The sequence below is a fragment of the Chanodichthys erythropterus genome, chromosome 13 (genome assembly GCF_024489055.1).
Source record: "Chanodichthys erythropterus isolate Z2021 chromosome 13, ASM2448905v1, whole genome shotgun sequence".
Taxonomy (NCBI): Eukaryota; Metazoa; Chordata; class Actinopteri; order Cypriniformes; family Xenocyprididae; genus Chanodichthys; species Chanodichthys erythropterus.
Window position 1 is genome coordinate 28,954,397 of NC_090233.1, and position 18,878 is coordinate 28,973,274.

Genomic DNA, 18,878 nt, shown 5'->3' on the forward strand with positions numbered 1-18,878 from the left:
GTTCAAAAAAATCACTCTTAAGTTCAACTTATTGCATTTAATATGAACTTAATATGTGATATATTTGAAATTAAGTACAGATATAATGCACTTAAGCGATGAAAACATTACATTTAATTCACACTTAAGTGTGTTCTTTTAAAGTATATTATTTCTGCAATAAGTACACTTTATAAAAGTATACTAAAGTACACTTTTTTTTTCACAAGGGCAATAGCATTGAGGTTTAACTGTTTAAGGCTCAGTATACTATTTTACACTGCAATGTTGAGTAGAGTATATTCTAAAATTGTTTGAGGAAGATAACATCAATCCAGTGTGGAAGCTTTGAACAGAAATGTTTGTGTGAATGCATTCAGTGAAGATGAGTATTACATTTTATGGACCCTTTTTAACTTTTATGGAAACTTTAAGAGTTCAAATTTGATAGAGTCAAGACACTCTTGATAATCAGCACTCTTATGATATGAATAATAAGTGTATTTTGCTGAAAAAAAAAAAAAAATCACACAAAGTCTTATTATTTGCTGAAATATAAAGGTTTATTAAGAAAGGTACATTTACACTAAACATTCATATTATATGACTTCAGTATATGCTCCTTTCAAGTTTTAAAGATTCTTCTTCATTCATTCTTCTTTGACCTGGGAAAGAAGGAAGAGGCAAGCAGCCTTATTAACAAAAATGTGCTCCACTTTACATAATGAAGATAATACAGATGTGCAAATGTCATACAGGACATGTAACATCAGCAAAATTATCATAGTTCCACTATTCTTCTGCTAAGAGGTAGTTTATTTATTTGGATAAACAATTTTAATAAAGAAATAACTCATCTACCCAGTCTTACCTTTCCAGCATCACGGCTCTTAACTCTGAGCTTGTTGACCTGAGACTCAGAAATGTCAGCACGCTCCTCAGCCTCTTCCAGCTCATGCTGCACCTTCCTCAACTTGGACAGGTAACCATTGGCTTGCTCCTCCTAAAGTTTTTTTTTTAATAAATAATATATATATATAAAAAAAAATATATATATATATATATATATGGCTCATGTATCATCAAGTTAGCATTCAAATATAAATAATTACAGTGTCAAAATGTTCTATTAGGTTTTACATACCGCCTCTTCAGACTGCCTCTTGTAGGCTTTGACCTTCAGCTGCAGTTTGTCAACCAGATCCTGGAGTCTGGCGACGTTCTTCTTGTCCTCGTCAGTCTTAAAAAAATACACATATTTACTAGATTAAGTCTTGATCCTTTACTAAAAAATAGTTCTTGTCAGTACATACAATATTATACGGACTCTTTTGTCTGAACAAACTTATGAGGAATATAGTCATACCTGATAAGTGAGCTCTTTCACTCTCCTCTCATATTTGCGGACACCCTTAACAGCATCAGCTCCACGTCTCTGCTCTGCTTCAACTTCAGTCTCAAGCTCACGAACCTATAGTAGAGATTATTTTTAATCAAACAATTCATTCATAATTTATCATAATATAACATACTTCACATTGCCCACATCATAACTATAAAGAGGCTTACTCTGGACTCCAGTTTCTGGAGTTGTTTCTTTCCTCCCTTCATGGCCAGACTCTCAGCCTCATCCAGACGGTGCTGCAGGTCCTTCACTGTGACCTCCAGATTCTTCTTCATCCTCTCAAGGTGAGAACTGGTGTCCTGCTCTTTCTTGAGCTCTTCTGCCATCAATGCAGCCTTTTGTGTGAATGCAGAAATTCATTAGTTCCACATTTTTTAAGTACACACGTGTCTTGGTGAGGGATTTGGCTGCTACTGTTACTCACATCAGTGATGGCCTTCTTGGCCTTCTCCTCTGCGTTTCTGGCTTCCTGTACTGTGTCATCAACTTCACTCTGGACATGAATAAGGTCAGCCTCAAGCTTCTTCTTGGTGTTCAGGAGACTTGTATTCTACAAAATGATAGGCAACAGTATGAACATTTTGAATGATGCTCTCAATTTCCTTAATTTCAGGGAAACAATATGCACTTACCTGAGAGTGCAGCAGCCCAACACGCTCACTGATATCCACCAGCTCTTGTTCAGCCACTTTGCGTCCTCTCTCTGTCTGCTCTAGAGCAGCTCTCAGCTCCTCAATCTCAGACTGCATCAGAGCGTTTCTGCGCTCCACCATGGCCACCTGCTCCTTCATGTCTTCCTGTCCTCTCTGGGCATCATCAAGGTGCAGTTGGGCATCCTGAACACAACAAAAGCTTTACAATGAGTTTTTGATGTGCTTTCTGTTGGGCTTTACATAACACATGTTAGATTATAAAAAAATATTAATACATGCCAAAGTCAAAAAGAAGTCACATACCTTGAGTTGTCCCTGAACGTTCCTGAGCTGTTTCTGGGCCTCAGCAGCTTGGCGATTGGCATGGCTCAGCTGAACCTCCATCTCATTAAGGTCTCCCTCCATCTTCTTCTTGATTCTCAGAGCATCATTCCTGCTCCTAACTTCAGAGTCCAGAGTGCTCTGCATGGATTCAATGACTCTCTGGCTGTTCCTCTTGATCTGTTCCATCTCCTCATCCTTCTCTGCAAGCTTCCTGTCAATCTCATTTTTGACCTGGTTTAGCTCAAGCTGGACACGAAGAATCTTGGACTCCTCATGCTCCAGGGTACCCTATGAAATATGAAAACTGCATTTAAATATCAAAATGAAAATATATATTAACAACATAGTATAATGGTTCTAGCAAGAATTCCATATTGATCTTCAGATACTTACTTCAGCCTCCTCCAGGGCGGTCTGAATCTCTGCCTTCTCAGTCTCCACTGTCTTCTTGGCTTTTTCCAACTCATGGATGCTCTTACCAGTCTCACTTAACTGCTCTGTCAGATCTGAAATCTCCTCTTTAGAAAGAAAAAGTATGTAATCTTTATCATAATAAACATTAATCATATGTGCTTACTTTTTAATGCTCACTGAGAATTAGAACATTATTTTTTTCTCTCTCTCTAATTGAATGGTTTCATTCTTACGCTGCAGATTCTTGTTCTCTCTCTTGAGGGTCTCCAGTTGATCCAGACTTTCTTCATAGGAGTTCTTCATCTTGAACAGTTCAGTGCTGAGTGAACGAGCCTCTTTCTGGGCACCTTCCAGCTCTGCCTGACCTTCCTCATATTTCTGCTTCCATTCTGCCAAGACCTTTAGTGGAGATATTTCAGGTTTGTTTAAAAAAATTATGAACACAGCCCATTCCAGCAATATTTTACAAAGAGAATATCATATGACTAAAATTGTTTACCTTGTCAAAGTTCCTCTGCTTCTTGTCAAGGTTAGCAGCCAAACCATTGGCTCTCTCCACATCAATCATGAGGTCCTCCACCTCAGCCTGGAGTCTCTGTTTGGTCTTCTCCAGAGACGCACATTTGGAGTTCACTGCCTCAACTTGTTCCTCTGCCTCTTGCAGACGCTGAGCCAGCTTCTTCCTGTTAAGTAATACACATGATTCTAAATTCTAATCTATAAAATAGCTGTGAGTTTTGGGAATATTATGCAATAATATACATACTTAGACTCTTCAAGCTCCTCAGTGCGCTGAATGGCATCAGTTTCATATTTGGTTCTCCATTGAGCAACCTCGCTGTTGGCCTTTGACATTCCCCGCTGCAGCTCAGCCTTTGCCTCCTGCTCTTCCTCAAACTGCTCACGGAGCAAGTCACAATCATGACGGGCTGATTGTACAGCATGGGCCAGTGCATTCTTAGCCTAGGAGACAAAGTCACATAATATTAGCTTGTCTCTGCATTATAGTAATGTACAAGTATATGTATGTATTGATTATGCTGTATTACCTTAACCTCCTCTTCAATATGCCTCTTAAGCTCCTCAATTTGCTGAGTGAAAGCTTGTTTGCCTCTGGTGAGCTGAGAAACTAGAGCTTCCTTCTCCTCCAGCTGACGGCCAAATTCACCTGTATAGTTTCAGATTCACCTTGTCAGATTGTGCTACGTCTCTATCGGTTCATTTCAAAATAAATGGATGTAAGATTTTATCAGTCAACATTAAAAAAATATAGTCTAATAAGACTTTGTTACAGTCAAAAATTCACTGGTGAACCATAATACACTATTATTGTTGATTTTTTTATTATTAATTATTGACATTAATTACTTTTGATATAATATTGATTTGTTCATTATTGGTCACAATTTGTCATTAGTTACCATTTTCAGTTTGAAATCTTGCTCTTTGAGCACTGAGATCATTTATCTGGCGACTGTTCTCGTCATTCTTGGACTTCATTTCACTAAATTGGTCCTCAAGTGTGCGGCACATCTTCTCAAGATTGCCCTGTAAATACAAAAGTCATTAGATATTTGAAAAAAACTTGTTATATGTGACCCATGCTGCTGTCATAATGAGCACATTTTCAAAAATGTATGATGTATGATTTGTTGGAAAGATTAGATATTTGAAAAAACCTTCTTGTTATATTGTTGTTATATGTGACCCGTGCTGGCAAAATGAGTCATAATGAGCACATTTTTAAAAATGAGTTATTGTTAGAAAAACCTTCAAAATGATGTAATATAATTTGTTGGAAACAGAAAAAAAGGACTTAGCTACACCTATTTGAAGTTGATAGAGTTAGCAAAGTCAATTTTGAGAAAAATCTAGTTAACGTTTTCTAGTTTGTCTGAAGGTTCCAAAACAAAATCACCTAGCAAGCATACCTTAAAATCCCTGTTAATACCACCAAATTTTGCACACACTAAGTCAAAACCCACATCTATTTTTTTCCATGATACCACAATTGTTTAATTAACATTAATGAGACAAACAGCCTATATATTAAGATCTACTGTCTTAACACTGATCTAATATAATGTTTCACATCAGATGTTTTTCCCCAACAGTTAACCAAACGTTCACTTAAGACATAAGAGATAATGTTTGCGTGAATACGGGAGTCTTTGTGCTCAGGCTTTGGATATGTCAGTCAGTGCAAGTAAGATCATTTTGCATGAGTATGCTTCACTTTACAACGATAACAAACTTGTGCTGAGGGGAAGTACCAGTCGTCAAGAAGCCAGCAGAGAAAAACTGCAATTTTTCATGATTATTAAAACAAAGGAAAGATTTAGGAAGGTACACCTCTCAGAAAACGTACAAATAAAAGATCATTTTAGATGTTTAATTACTATTTGGAGCATTGGGATCACTAGATGAGGGCTTCATAAACTAATTTTTGTAAAAACCTCAAATTCAACCAAAATCGTAATTTTTCACTTGTTTTGCCTGTAGCTCGTGACACGGGTCACATATATTCTTCAGAATATTTCCCAACCTTTGCTTTGGCAACAGCTTCCATGTTGCTGGAAAGATCATCAATCTCCATTTTGTATTCACTCTTCTCCTTCTCAAGCTTCTGCTTGACACGCTGCAGGTTGTCGATTTGCTCTCCCAGCTCAGCCACACTGTCTGCCTGCTTCTTGCGTAGGGCAGCAGCTGTAGCTTCATGCTGGAGGGTGGACTCTTCAAGATCACGACGCAGCTTCTGGAATTCAGCTTCACGCTTCTTATTCATCTCGATCTGAGCAGAATTGGCTCCTCCAGCCTCCTCAAGCCTCTCACTGATCTCCTCAAGTTCCCTGGAGAGATCAGCTCTCTGCTTCTCAACCTTGGCACGAGCAGCACGCTCAGCCTCGATCTCTTCCTCCAGTTCCTCAATCCGAGCCTGTGGTGGAAAATAGTTCATTAAATTTTGGGTGATAATATATTTGATCATAATGATCATAATGTTTGAAATCTCAAAATACCTGAAGCTCCTTGATCTTCTTTTGGAGTTGAGCACCCAGAGACTGTTCATCTTCTATCTTGCTAAGCAGCTGGCTTGTTTCAAAGTCTTTCCTGTGGGTGTTCAATAATAAGTAGTTTGTTAAAAAAAAAAAAAAAAAAAAAAAAAACGATAACACAACAATAAAAGTTTTCAATGTTTTCAAAGACTTTATGCTTTAACTACTTTTTTATTTTCTCATCAGATTGCTGCTTGTCATTCTCCAGGTCCATGACGGACTCTTGTGATAATTTCAGGTCTCCTTCAAGCTTTCTCTTGGCTCTCTCCAGGTCCATGCGGAGCTTCTTCTCTTGTTCAAGGGAACCCTCAAGCTACAGGAAAATGATATATAAAATATGAGAGGGCTCTGAGCTTGGAGTTTGGCCCGAACCTAGAGAACTCCCCCCGGTTCTCCTAGGAATGGTTAGAATTAGAAGTGAGGAGATGGGGTGGTGGAGGGATACTGATAAACTGTTAATGAACATAGGTAAGTGTGCTGTATATATATGTGACCAGTCACGGAAAGTAGGGACACAAGTTGGTTTTGGGGCATTATTGTTTATTCTGTAAGTGTAGTCTCCAAGCTTTCCAACGATGTGTAACACATGGAAATCTGCTAATATTTGGAGAAGTTGTGGCCAGTTGAAGGTAGGCACTCAAAAAAGCTCAAAGGGCAGAAAATGACCTCTAATTTTGCAGTTCTAGCCTGTTCTCACCTGCTGGGAGTGATAAAAGGGCTCATTTACATCTCATTTAGATAAGCCATAACCCCTGTAAAGCTGCATGGTTGCATAGCAACGACAGACGCAACGGGAAAAACCGCATACTACTAATAATAAAGGATAATGTGCTTTGTAAATATCAATATTTTATCTTTTTTGACATTAGGACTTTTTGAACAGGATTCTGTGATAACCGTATAGTCCTGGTTTAGACCTCAGTTAGTGGTTAGACCTGGTTTGAGTCAAAGGATTAAAAAAATCCTGTACATTAAACTCTTCAATAAATACTTTTACTTTTGACTTATAACGCACATTTTACGGCTACGAATACTTCATACTTTTACTTACGTAGGAATTTAATCTGATACATTTACTATTACATTAGTAAATCCTTGTTAAGAATATTAAGTAGTAACTGGCTAAAATTATTAGCGTCACATTCAATTCAAGAATAGTAAGGTTTACATGAGCTAAGTCATTCACACCAGTCAATTCAAGCAATTGAAGCGTTATTCAAATTAAAAGCAGATGCTAACATTACCATCTAAAAGCCCATTGTAGTAATGGGGGTTTTTGGCACGTGATACGATGCTAACGATTACAATTAAAATGAAAGTCCTGAGCTAGCTAATAGCAAAAGACACATGAGATAACGTGTAGCCTACGTGTTCTTAGAATAAACACAAAACGACAAACTTTGATGTTTATGGAAACTCACCCCATAAGAAACAGAAAAGATCTCGTTGTCTCCAATGAAATAAATTGTTCGGGCACACTTTTTCTTTGTCGGGGTCTTCTTTGTGGATGTAACCATTTCCGAAGTTTGCACTACTATGCGTCTGTTTGCCTCTAAATGTCCAATAATTTGCATGTCCTGCCACTCTTTTTTCCGCAGCTAAAGAATCCAACCGTATGTTGTACTTCAAAACATTTTTGGTGTAACGGCCACGGTTCAGCTCGTCTGCAATATTCTTTGCGGTGTCCATCTTCATTAAATTTTGATATCAGCTAGAGCCGGCCAGAGCGCTGCATAAATAAGTAGCCACGCTTCCCTTGGAGGGTGGCGACAATAACAAAAGAAACAAAAGCCGGCGTATCCGATTCCAGTATGGAAATACAAACAGACAATGGCTCCGCCACACGGAGATGCTTCTTCATGATCTCAACTAACAGATTCTGCAAAAAACAAAAATCACCAATTTTGAAAAAAAAAAAAAACGCTTCTTTCTCAGTTTGCTCAATAGTTGTGCTGCCGACTTGTGTCCCTGGTTTCCGTGACGGGTCACATATACCTCTTATCGTTATTGAGTTGATCAACTGAATGCGCTCCTCTCGGGTTAATTAGGCAACGTGCTTTTCCCAAACTTTGTTAATAATACATAATTTAATATAATTTACATAATCAACTCACATCATCAACTTGCTGCTCAAGCTTTGTCTTGGATTTGGTCAGGGTGTTGACTTTGTCCTCCTCTGCCTGGAGATCATCCAGTGTCTGCTGATGTGCCTCTTGGAGGGCTTTCTTTTCCTTCGTAAGCTTGGCAAGGCTCTCATCCTGAGATGTCATTTCCTCAGTCAAGTTCTTGACCTGTGTGATTTTTTTGTTTCAAGTGAGGTTATAATTTACAATTTATATTCTATATCAATATATAAGACAGAGATTAAATCTAATCTTAAACCAACTCCAACCTTATTCTCAGTGGCATGTTTCTCCTTCTCCACTTTAGCCAAGGTAAGCTCCAGGTCATCAATGTCTTTCTTCAGCTCAGAGCACTCATCCTCCAGTTTCCTCTTCTTGGCTGTCAGTTCAGCATTGATTTCTTCCTCATCCTCCAGCCTCTCAGTTGTCTCTTTGAGTTTAGCTTCAAGCTGGATTTTGCTCTTGATCAGACCTTCACACCTCTCCTCAGCATCTGACAGATTCTCAGTTTCCTGTCAGTAAAATAGATTGCTATTTGATTGGAAACCACATTGCTAATTTTAATGGAGCCAAAATCAGTTAATTCAAGTAAAAATACTCACAGATGCTACTTGCAGCTGCAGATCATTTTTCTCTTGCAGCAGTGATACCATCTTCTCTTCAAGCTCTTTCTTTTTGGCTTCAGACTTAGCCAAAGACTCTTTGCATTTTGTAAAGTCCTCTTTCATGCTTGACAGCTCCTTCTCAGTCTCGGCACTCTTCAGCAGAGGCTTAATCTTGTAATAAACCTTCATCCATGGCCAGTGTTTGACATTCATGAATGAGCGGACGTTGTATTGAATAGTGTAAATGGACTCCCTGTGAATAATTCATCATTAAATGGCATAATTATCATTATTTACTGTTTACACAGTTATCATTGATGTCACCTTTACTCATGACAATACTCACCTCCTCTCCATCATTTTCACAAACTCCGTCCTCATCACATAGCCACGGCAGAGAGCCTGAGTCATTGTGACCAGAGTAGCCAGTTTCTCATCACGCATCTCCTCAAGAGTACCCAGAAGACCAGCTTTGAAGAACACCTAAATTTATGTAAAACAATAAATCAAAAGATATTGATTTAACCTGTATAGGCTAAATGATCATAATCAGTGCATGTTTGAAAGTTCACTGCTTAATATGAACCTTTGTGTGTCCAAATCTGTACTCGTCATGAGGAACGTCGATGGATCCCAGGAGTTTCTCACTGGCCTTCTTGTTATCCATAAACTGTCCTTCAGGGATAACACCGGCATTCAGCACCTTGTATCTGTGGAAAATTTATCAAAATACTTCATGTCTTTTAATTAGGAGACTCCTACAGGAAATGGTATTTTCATGTGGTCTAATTTACCTCTGCTTAAAGTCACCATATTGGATTCTGCTGGGGAAGCCCTTTCTGCAGATTCTGATACCCTCCAGTACACCGTTACACCTCAGCTGGTGGATAACCAGGAAGTTCTCCATGAGACCTATAACGAACAGTTTACACCATGAACTTGGTAAATTAACTTCATCATATATATTGAGTGCCAGAATTTCTGTCACGATAACTCTGAGTGTTTATTGCTGCTGTTGCTGTTGGTTATTGCTGCTGCAGAGAAAGTACGTGACTTGCTACTGCCCATACAAACATGGCACACTGCTGTGAGCAAGTAAGAGATGCTGCTGCTGTACAATATAGCGTACATGAATTATCCCCAGCAGATCTATACAGGGAGAGCTGGGGAAGGTGGAGGGTTTCTGAAGCGCTGCTAGGCAATGCTACCAAAATATTTTGAAGGTTGAGCATGCAAGCTCATTGGCTACTGATACAGTAGGAACCAATCAGCTGTGCCCTATAGATAATGATGTGATTACAAGCAGGTTGATTTAAAGGACCTATTAGCCTGTGCCATCTAGAGTTTCATGGCAGAACTTTGTATATCTTAAGTCTTTAATACTTTACCTGGAGTCTTGGACTCATTAGGAATCAGACAGCGCACAAAGTGAGGGTGAGTGCTCCTCAAGTTGGTCATGAGTTTGCCCAAGTTCTCCTGTGGAGAATAGAAAAGGGTTGGTATGCTTTGTATTTCATTTTTTTCCTCAAGTACAGCCATATTGTTGTGATGTCATCTTTATACATACCCTGAATTGGGAGGACACAGTCTGCATGGATCCACCCTTCTTCTTGCCACCCTTTTTAGTAGTATCTATTGATATGCAAATATAAAGCAACATGTATGAATGCAAAAACAAGAAAAAAGTTTGGTTAAATTGTTGTTGTTTTTTTCTTTACCTTCAACAACAGCTGGGTAGAGAGAAGCCAGCAGTTTGTTAGAAGACTTCTGGTACAGCTGCAGAACAGATTCATTCAATGGATCCTTGTTCTTGTCCAACCAGCCAGTGATGTTGTAGTCCACAGTTCCAGCGTAGTGAACCAGGGAGAAGTGGGCTTCGGCCTTGCCTTTGACAGGCTTTGGTTTCTGGAAAGCATTGCTTTTGCCAAGATGCTGATCATACAGCTTGTTCTTGAAGGAAGTGTCTGAAGCCTTGGGGAACATGCACTCCTCTTCAAGGATGGAGAAGATACCCATGGGCTGTTTATAAAAGAATGTTGTTTATTACAAAAATATGACATTTTGAGAATAGACAATGGAAATGAATAAATTCATAAACCATTAAAAACCTTCTCAATGAGCTCAATGCAAGAAGCCAAGTCCATGCCGAAGTCAATGAACTCCCAGATAATGCCCTCCTTCTTGTACTCCTCTTGTTCCAGCACAAACATGTGATGGTTGAAAAACTGTTGCAGTTTCTCATTGGTGAAGTTGATGCACAGCTGCTCCATGCTGTTGTACTGGAGGAAAAAATAACAGAAACATTTACTGACTTCTGAATATGATTCAATGTGACATAAAAATAAATAAAATAATCATTCTTACATCAAAGATCTCAAAGCCAGCAATATCCAGCACGCCAATGTAGAAATTTCTTTGTTGTTTTGTGTCCAACATCTGGTTGATACGAATGACCATCCACAAGAACATCCTCTCATAGATAGATTTGCCCAAGGCGCTGACAGAGTTGTACACCTGAAGAATAGATATTTAATTCTGCTTCTGCAATAATTAGCCAGAATGTTTGATTGAACACATGGACATGCTGGAAATGTTACTATACCTGTTGCACCGTCTGACCTTTGGTCACAAACTCATTTCCGACCTTGACTCTGGGGTAGCACAAACCCTTTAGCATTTCAGCAGAGTTCAAACCCAGAAGGTAGGCGATTTTGTCAGCCTCTGTTAAATACATTTTAAAATAAATTGTCTTAGCTTTACAGAGTCTTTTGTGTATGTGTAAAATTATAATAATTCAGGCACCAGGTACTTTTACTTTTATTTTTAGATTTATTGATATGCACAGCAAAGCACTCTTCTAATTTATATTTACACTAAACATTTTACGCACAGTCGATGCAGCTGTTACTATTTTAAAGTCCAGGATAAAACAGAAGCACTAAGACTGGTCTCAAGATATATTGCAAAAAGCACACAAGTCTCACCCTCATTGCCATCAGGCTCAGCCTGCTCCTCACGCTGCTTCTGTTTAAACTTCATGTTACCATGATGAAGCACAGCTCCAGTGAACTTGTAAATGGCCATTTTCTCCTCGTTAGTGAAACCCAGAATGTCAATGGCATCCTGTAAATTACAGAGAAGAATGAGATTTATGATGCCATATTTATATAGAATAATTCAATATTCAAACAGCAATGACTCACATCAGTAGCATCCAGCTCCTCTTTATCATCAATGCTGGCCACTGTGATCTGACCCTGACTGCACATGGGGAAGTCATAGGGGTTGGTGGTGAGGAGCGTCATTTCTGTAAAATACACAGATTTTAAAAGAGTATCTTACAATATTATCTGGCATTGAAACATTGAATGAAATATGTGCACCTACCAATCAGCTCAGGCTTATGGTTGGTCATCATCTGGTAGAAGATGTGGTAGCCTCTCTCATCTGGAAGCTGGAATGACACTCTAGACTTCTCCAGCAGATCTGTTAAGAGAATGTACTTGAGTCACAATCATCTGAAGAGTGACAAAGACAAATGTGCAGGATGGATCAATGAAATCGTGTCCACCTACATGTTTCAATGTCAGCACTAGCCAGTTTTCCAGTTGTACCGAAGTGAATTCTGATAAATTTACCCTGTTTAAAACAAAATAGCAAAATATATAAATAATAATAATCTCTTTATAGAAAACTCTGTATAGAAAAAATTAACACAACTGACCATCTGTACTGTAAATAAAAAGTGTTTAACTTACAAAACGAGAGGAGTTGTCATTTCTCACAGTCTTGGCATTACCATAAGCCTCAAGCAGAGGGTTGGCAGCAATGATCTGGTCCTCAAGAGAGCCCTGTGATGTTTGAAGGGTTTTCAGTTATTTAATATTTCATGTCTAAAGACTGTTTGCAGGCATTTCACAAATTCACATATCAAATATCAAATATCAAATATATCAAATATAGTTTGTGTAAATCAACATCTTTCAAAATAATATCTATGACATAGTTTTGTATCTTATACAGTACCTTTATTTTACCCTCTTTCTTCTTTTCACCACCTGATACTGCAACTGTGGCAAAGTACTGGATGACACGCTTGGTGTTCACAGTCTTTCCAGCACCGGATTCTCCACTGGTTTATGAGAGATTAGAAAACAGAAGATTAAAAGACATGTAGACTTTTCAAAGTATATTCAGAAGTTCATTTCTAAATTCTATTTTGTAAATATCTCCATAAAGATTTGCCATCTACATTGTACTTTCAATTTTTATTTTTTGTCATGGTCTGAGATTAAATGAAAATACTTACGTAATCAGGACAGACTGGTTTTCTCTATCTGTTGATTGTAATTTGTAAAATATCCAGTAAATACTTCTTAAATTAACAGCGTCATCTAATTCACCTTAAAGAATTCTATATAAATCAATTCCATAATGTCTTACCAGTTTGCATAAACTGATAGGCGTTGTCAGAGACAGAGAAGATGTGGGGTGGGGCCTCCATACGCTTTTTGCCTCTGTAAGCAGTCACCACTTCTGGATCATACACTGGGAGCATCTTGTAGGGGTTCACAGTTGCGCAGAAGAGCCCAGAGTAGGTCTGAAATGAGTAGAGAAGTGGTCAGATTGCAACAACACAGACAAAATGAACTTAAATCCTGTTTTATGTTGTTTCAGAACCTACGTAGATCATCCATGCAGCATAACGCTCTTTGAGGTTATACAGCACAGAGGCTTCATTGAGATGGGTCATCATGGCCATGTCCTCAATCTTATCATACTTGGGAGGATTCATTGGATAGACATCTTCTTCCTTAGCAACTCTCTCCTATAAATTTGATAAATTGGATATTAGATATAAAAGAAAACAATGTAATAATAATTTAATGAGCATCTATATGAAATGGAAATTAAAACTCACCTCCGTAGTGTCAAGCAAAACAACTGTGACTTTGCCACCATCTTTGCTCTTAATTGTTCCCTTGAGGTACAACTCTTTGACATCAGCCACATAGCAGGCAGTCTTGGCATCAAATGGTTTGCTCTGAGCCTCGATTCTCTCCCTCTCAGGCTTACGAAGGTAAATGGCAGCCTTGCCATACGCGGCCATCTCCGCGTCCGTACTCATGGTGGCAGCTTACTAAAGAGAGAAAAGATAAAATTATCTTTTAAAAATTTCATAAATATTCCATGTAACAATAAAGGCAAGACTCATGAAATGAAACACATGAATTGTGTTAGGAAAGAGACATATTCCTAAGTTTAGGCTTGCACATGAATACAGACACATAAAACAATATTAGATAAACATTTAGATAGCAAGCAAGAAGAAGGTTAGGAGCCCATTAAAGGCAAAAATTTCGATTGAATATGTCTTCCTGGTGAAGGCTTTATTCTATGTATTAATTCTCTCTTTTGAACTATTTTGGTATTAATGTTCCATAGTTGCAAATGTATAGTTGACTGAGATCACATTGGCAGCATGTTTGGTATCTATGGACTCCAACTTTCATTTCCTATTTGGTAATTTATGTTACATGTTACTAACTCTGTGACACATTAGTATTATAAGAATCTAGAGGGTTCTTTTCTCATTCATCCAATCCAGTGTCTTATGCTAATATCTTGCTACAGAACAAAGACTCGTAAAACTTCCCTCCCAGGGGGCAACTCCTTATTGGCTCAGACACCTCAAGAGGGTGTGACATCTTCACCCCTTATATTCACTGATCACAAGATCAAACCCCCTTCTCTTCCTGCTCTTCCTCCTCTTCTTCTCTTTTACTGACAAATGCTGACGTCAAGATGATGCTTCAAGAAGCTAAAAGCTTCTAAGGAACCCCAAGCTTGTGCCAGGCCTCGGCCTAGACCTTCCATTCACCAAAGATCCTCTGAATCCAGCTGGTTCCGTTTCGTCAAGACAATATCAGCAAAGATTCAGCGGAAGCCTCCACAAATTGCATCAGGACAGTTTTAATTCAACTTGAAGAGACAAGCATCAAACTTAGTCTCATTATCGGATACATTGAGTATCCTTACCCCTTTTAAAGAAGGGCCTGTTAAAACTAAACTGATGGTTTGCTCAAGGCTGTTGATCTGCTGAATATCCAACAATGCTGTAACCTCTTGCTTCCTGTACTCTGCTTTCTCTCTCTCTCTTGGTAAACTGTATGCATGTATGTGTGTGAATGTTAGAGTAGTTTAAGTGTTTAGTCTAGTTAATAAAGTCTTGTTCATGTCACACGTAAGGTTGTCCGTGTTTTGCGCTCATCCTCCGGCTACGAGAAATTACATGTGTGTACTCACTAATGCTCACAATATCCTATTTTGGGTAAAAAGAGTTAAAATAATACCTCTCTCTAAAGAGAGAAGTTTTTCTCCACTGTAGATAAGTGTACTAGAGTTTTTTTGTTTTTGTTTTTTTTCTCAGTGGATGCATAAGATTTACTGACAAAAATTAAGAAATTACTGTCAAAGATTTTTTTATCATAATATTTTAATATTTTATGATGAAATTTAGACCTTTCTATATTTATGCAAATGCCATCATGGATTATGATAACAACACTGCATAACTATTTTAATTTAATTTAATTTAATTTAATTTAATTTAATTTAATTTAATCAGATCAACAGTTCTGTAGTTAGAGCCAATTTCATGTTTTGCTCTATTATACCATCATCAGTTGGCCCTTTCCTGCTTCTTTTTCTGTTTCAAAAGAAATGTGTCAACTTTGGTCAAAATATTTCATTCAATTTAAGAGTTATGGCCACTTATATTTATATGCACATTAATAGTTGACATACATATATACAGTATATCATGACAGAAAATTTAGGTCATAGGGAGCAGTCGATTCAGTCTGAGTTTTGTTGTTTCTTACAGTTTTAAAGTTATTTGAATGATTGCAAGTCTCCACATTTGCAGTGTTTCATGTTCAGACTGTCCTCTATGTTTGTGCCAAATTTGTATAACTTTCCCACAAGCGGTTCTATAGGCTCTTATAGACTCAAAAGTGGAAGAAGAAAAACAGAATATAATAACGCGATGCCTATGCTTGGCCCCTAAAAATACAGTAAATATAGGATCAATGGGACCAAGTCCTTAAATTCATCTTACTAATACATTTAAACATATTTCTTTATAAATAAATTACACAAGTTTTTAAAGCAGCATGCTTTACCAGTTTTCATCTATGATACAGACTATAACAACTGTTTTCCTCTACCCTAATCTACACATAGAATCAAACTCACTTGCCTTTTGTCCTTGAGACCAGATAAAATTTTCACTACCCTTGAATTGAAAAAAAAAAAAAAAAAAAAAATCAATTAATTAAAATGTATTAAATGTAAATAAAAATACAATTAATTTAAGCACAAATGCATAAGTGATGATGATAAAATGCCATTCAGTCACAGTCAGCACAGGCTCTTACCACTGGATGAAACTTCTGAGGTCTTCTGCATCTCTTCTGGTCTATCCTCTTGGCTTTTATAGCAGTTGTTCATGCACACCAAGCAGAATCTATACATGGGCATATATTCTGATTTATGATGAGCTTTCTTGACCCATTTTTTTTTTTTTAGAAATTTATGGACAGACTCACAGACATCCTGTCTGATGAAATCAGTCATAAGTCAAACCTTTATTGCTTTATTGCTTAAATATTTATTTGACTACTGCACAGCTAAGGTCACAGCTTCTATCTTAAAGTTCATGTGTTATTATTTATTTTTAGTCTATTAATAACATATGACACACTGAAGTAAATAAATCCTTTTTTGGGAAGAGGGTACATTCGGAACTCATGAGAGTTAGTACATGAATGACCCTTAGCATTTTCTTGGCAGTCAGGCACATCTTGTTTTTTTGTTGTTTTTTTTAAAAGTGCTAAATACAACCACACCGCAATAAAGTTAGTTCCATGGAGGTAAAGCAAGAACTGTAGTGTAATTTTCTCACTATTGATTAAAAACGGTGGTGATAAATATTCAAAAAATATTCAAAACGAAAAAGCATTTTTGAACAGCATTTGTTTCTTCATTTCTTTTTTTGAATGAGAAAACATTTCACCTTTTCACCCATGACAATTCTTGTAGCAGGCTATTGTGTCAGCATATATAGTTTAAGAATGTACAAGAATATAGAAAAATACTGGAAAGTATGTCTAATACAGTGAAAACAGATAATAAATGGCAGTTTTTCTTTGTAAAAGAAAGCCAGTGGTGCTAAAAATGGCACATTCCCATCCTGCAAAAATCCCTTTGTTACTATTTCTGCAAATGTTCAAAGGTTACATGTCTTCGTCTTCAACAGCCACAGTCTAAGCCTCAGCCACATGGGGTTTGATATTCGCATGGCAACACCCTAGCAACCACCCAGAAAACCCTAGCAACTGTGTAGCAACACCCTATCAACCACACAGAGTACCCTAGCAACCGCATAGCAACAACCTAGCAACCACCCAGAGTACCCTAGCAACTGCATAGCAACACCCTAGCAACAACCCTGAGTATCCTAGCAACCACATAGCAACACTCTAGCAACCACCCAGAGTACCCTAGCAACCGCATAGCAACACCCTTGCAACCACATAGAAATCTCCCTGGAACCACCCAGCGAAACCTAGCAAGTGCATAGCAATACCCTAGCAACCACCCAGAACACCCAAGCAACAGCATAGCAAAACCCTAGTATCCACAGAGAACATCCTACCAACTGTGTACATATGCCATTGAAACCACACTGATCAAAGCAACTGCATAGAAACACCCTAGCAATCAACCAGAACACCTTAGCAACCATGTAGCAATGCCCTTGAAACCATAATGAACACCCTAACAACAGCATAGCAACACCTTAGCAACCACCCTGAGTACCCTAAAAACCATATAGCAACACCCTAGCAATGACCCAGAACACCCTAGCACCTGTGTAGCAACACCCTTGAAACCCTATAGCAACACTCTAGCATCCACACTGCGTACCCTAGCAACCACATGGCAACACCCTTGCAACCACCCAGAATATGCTAGCAACTGCATAGCAACACCCTAGCAACCACATAGCAACACTCTAGCAACTGACCAGAGTACCCTATCAACCGCATAGCAACACCCTAGCAACCATCCAGAACACCCAAACAACAGCATAGCAAAACCCTAGCATCCACAGGGAACACCCTAGCAATTGTGTACATATGCCCTTGAAACCACACTGATCACCTTCGCAACGATGTAGCAACGCCCTTGAAACAACCCAGAGTACCCTAACAACCGTATAGCAAAACCCTAGCAACCATCCAGGGTACCCTAACAACCACATAGCAACACCCTTGGAACCATCCAGAGTACCCTAGCAACCACATAGCAACACCTTAGCAACCACCCAGAACACCCAGGCAACAGCATAGCAAAACCTTAGCATCCACAGGGATCACCCTAGCAACTGTGTACATATGCCCTTGAAACCACACTGATCACCTTCGAAACCATGTAGCAACGCCCTAGAAACAACCCAGAGTACCCTAGCAACCGTATAGCAAAACCCTAGCAACCACCCAGAACACCCAAGCAACAGCATAGCAAAAACCTAGCATCCACAGGGAACACCCTAGCAGCTGTGTACATATGCCCTTGAAACCACACTGATCACCTTCGCAACCATGTAGCAACGCCCTTGAAACAACCCAGAGTACCCTAGCAACGGTATAGCAAAACCCTAGCAACCATCCAGAGTTTCCTAACAACCACATAGCAACACCCTTGGAACCATCCAGAGTACCCTAGCAACCACATAGCAACACCCTAATGACCACCCAGAACACCCAAGCAACAGCATAGCAAAACCCTAGCATCCACAGGGATCACCCTAGCAACTGTGTACATATGCCCTTGAAACCACACTGATCACCTTCGCAACTGTGTAGCAATGCCCTTGAAACCACCCAGAGTACCCTTGCAACCGTATAGCAAAACCCTAGCAACCACCCAGAGTACCCTAGCAACCACATAGCAACACCCTTGAAACCACCCAGAGTAACCTAGCAACCGTACAACCGTGTAGCAATGCCCTTGAAACCACCCAGAACACCCAAGCAACAGCATAGCAAAACCCTAGCATCCACAGGGATCACCCTAGCAACTGTGTACATATGCCCTTGAAACCACACTGATCACCTTCGCAACTGTGTAGCAATGCCCTTGAAACCACCCAGAGTACCCTAGCAACCGTATAGCAAAACCCTAGCAACCTCCCAGAGTACCCTAGCAACCGCATAGCAACACCCTAGCAACCGTGTAGCAACGCCCTTGAAACC

The 18,878-nt window shown here is 38.8% G+C and overlaps 1 protein-coding gene across 1 annotated transcript; it reads right to left on the reverse strand.

The window, feature by feature from the left end:
- Positions 1–517: 517 nt before the first annotated feature.
- On the reverse strand, positions 518–16,114 carry LOC137035084 (myosin heavy chain, fast skeletal muscle-like). Its single transcript, XM_067408352.1, has 41 exons — positions 15,996–16,114; positions 15,818–15,853; positions 13,478–13,696; positions 13,241–13,384; positions 13,000–13,156; positions 12,866–12,893; positions 12,583–12,688; positions 12,315–12,407; positions 12,132–12,195; positions 11,944–12,042; positions 11,760–11,863; positions 11,541–11,679; positions 11,159–11,277; positions 10,921–11,070; positions 10,665–10,835; positions 10,275–10,575; positions 10,124–10,188; positions 9,945–10,032; positions 9,351–9,468; positions 9,143–9,266; positions 8,903–9,039; positions 8,554–8,809; positions 8,221–8,463; positions 7,943–8,119; positions 5,996–6,141; positions 5,793–5,883; positions 5,321–5,710; positions 4,197–4,323; positions 3,825–3,943; positions 3,542–3,738; positions 3,275–3,458; positions 3,009–3,174; positions 2,755–2,879; positions 2,341–2,649; positions 2,017–2,220; positions 1,809–1,934; positions 1,549–1,719; positions 1,346–1,450; positions 1,124–1,219; positions 851–982; positions 518–644 (listed from the first exon to the last, which is right to left on the reverse strand). Exons 3-41 carry the CDS (start codon positions 13,682–13,684, stop codon positions 630–632), a joined length of 5,793 nt encoding a protein of 1,930 aa, XP_067264453.1. The 5' UTR covers positions 13,685–13,696; positions 15,818–15,853; positions 15,996–16,114; the 3' UTR covers positions 518–629.
- Positions 16,115–18,878: the final 2,764 nt, after the last annotated feature.

Bases quoted from the DNA above. Each gene is read 5' to 3' on its own strand.
- LOC137035084 (XM_067408352.1), bottom strand. From the start codon at position 13,684: ATGAGTACGGACGCGGAGATGGCCGCGTATGGCAAGGCTGCCATTTAC. The intron at 9,469-9,944 runs GTAAAGTATTAA...TGTTCGTTATAG, and splicing joins TAATGAGTCCAAGACTCCAG to GTCTCATGGAGAACTTCCTG. The intron at 5,884-5,995 runs GTAGTTAAAGCA...GAACACCCACAG, and splicing joins TCTGATGAGAAAATAAAAAA to GAAAGACTTTGAAACAAGCC.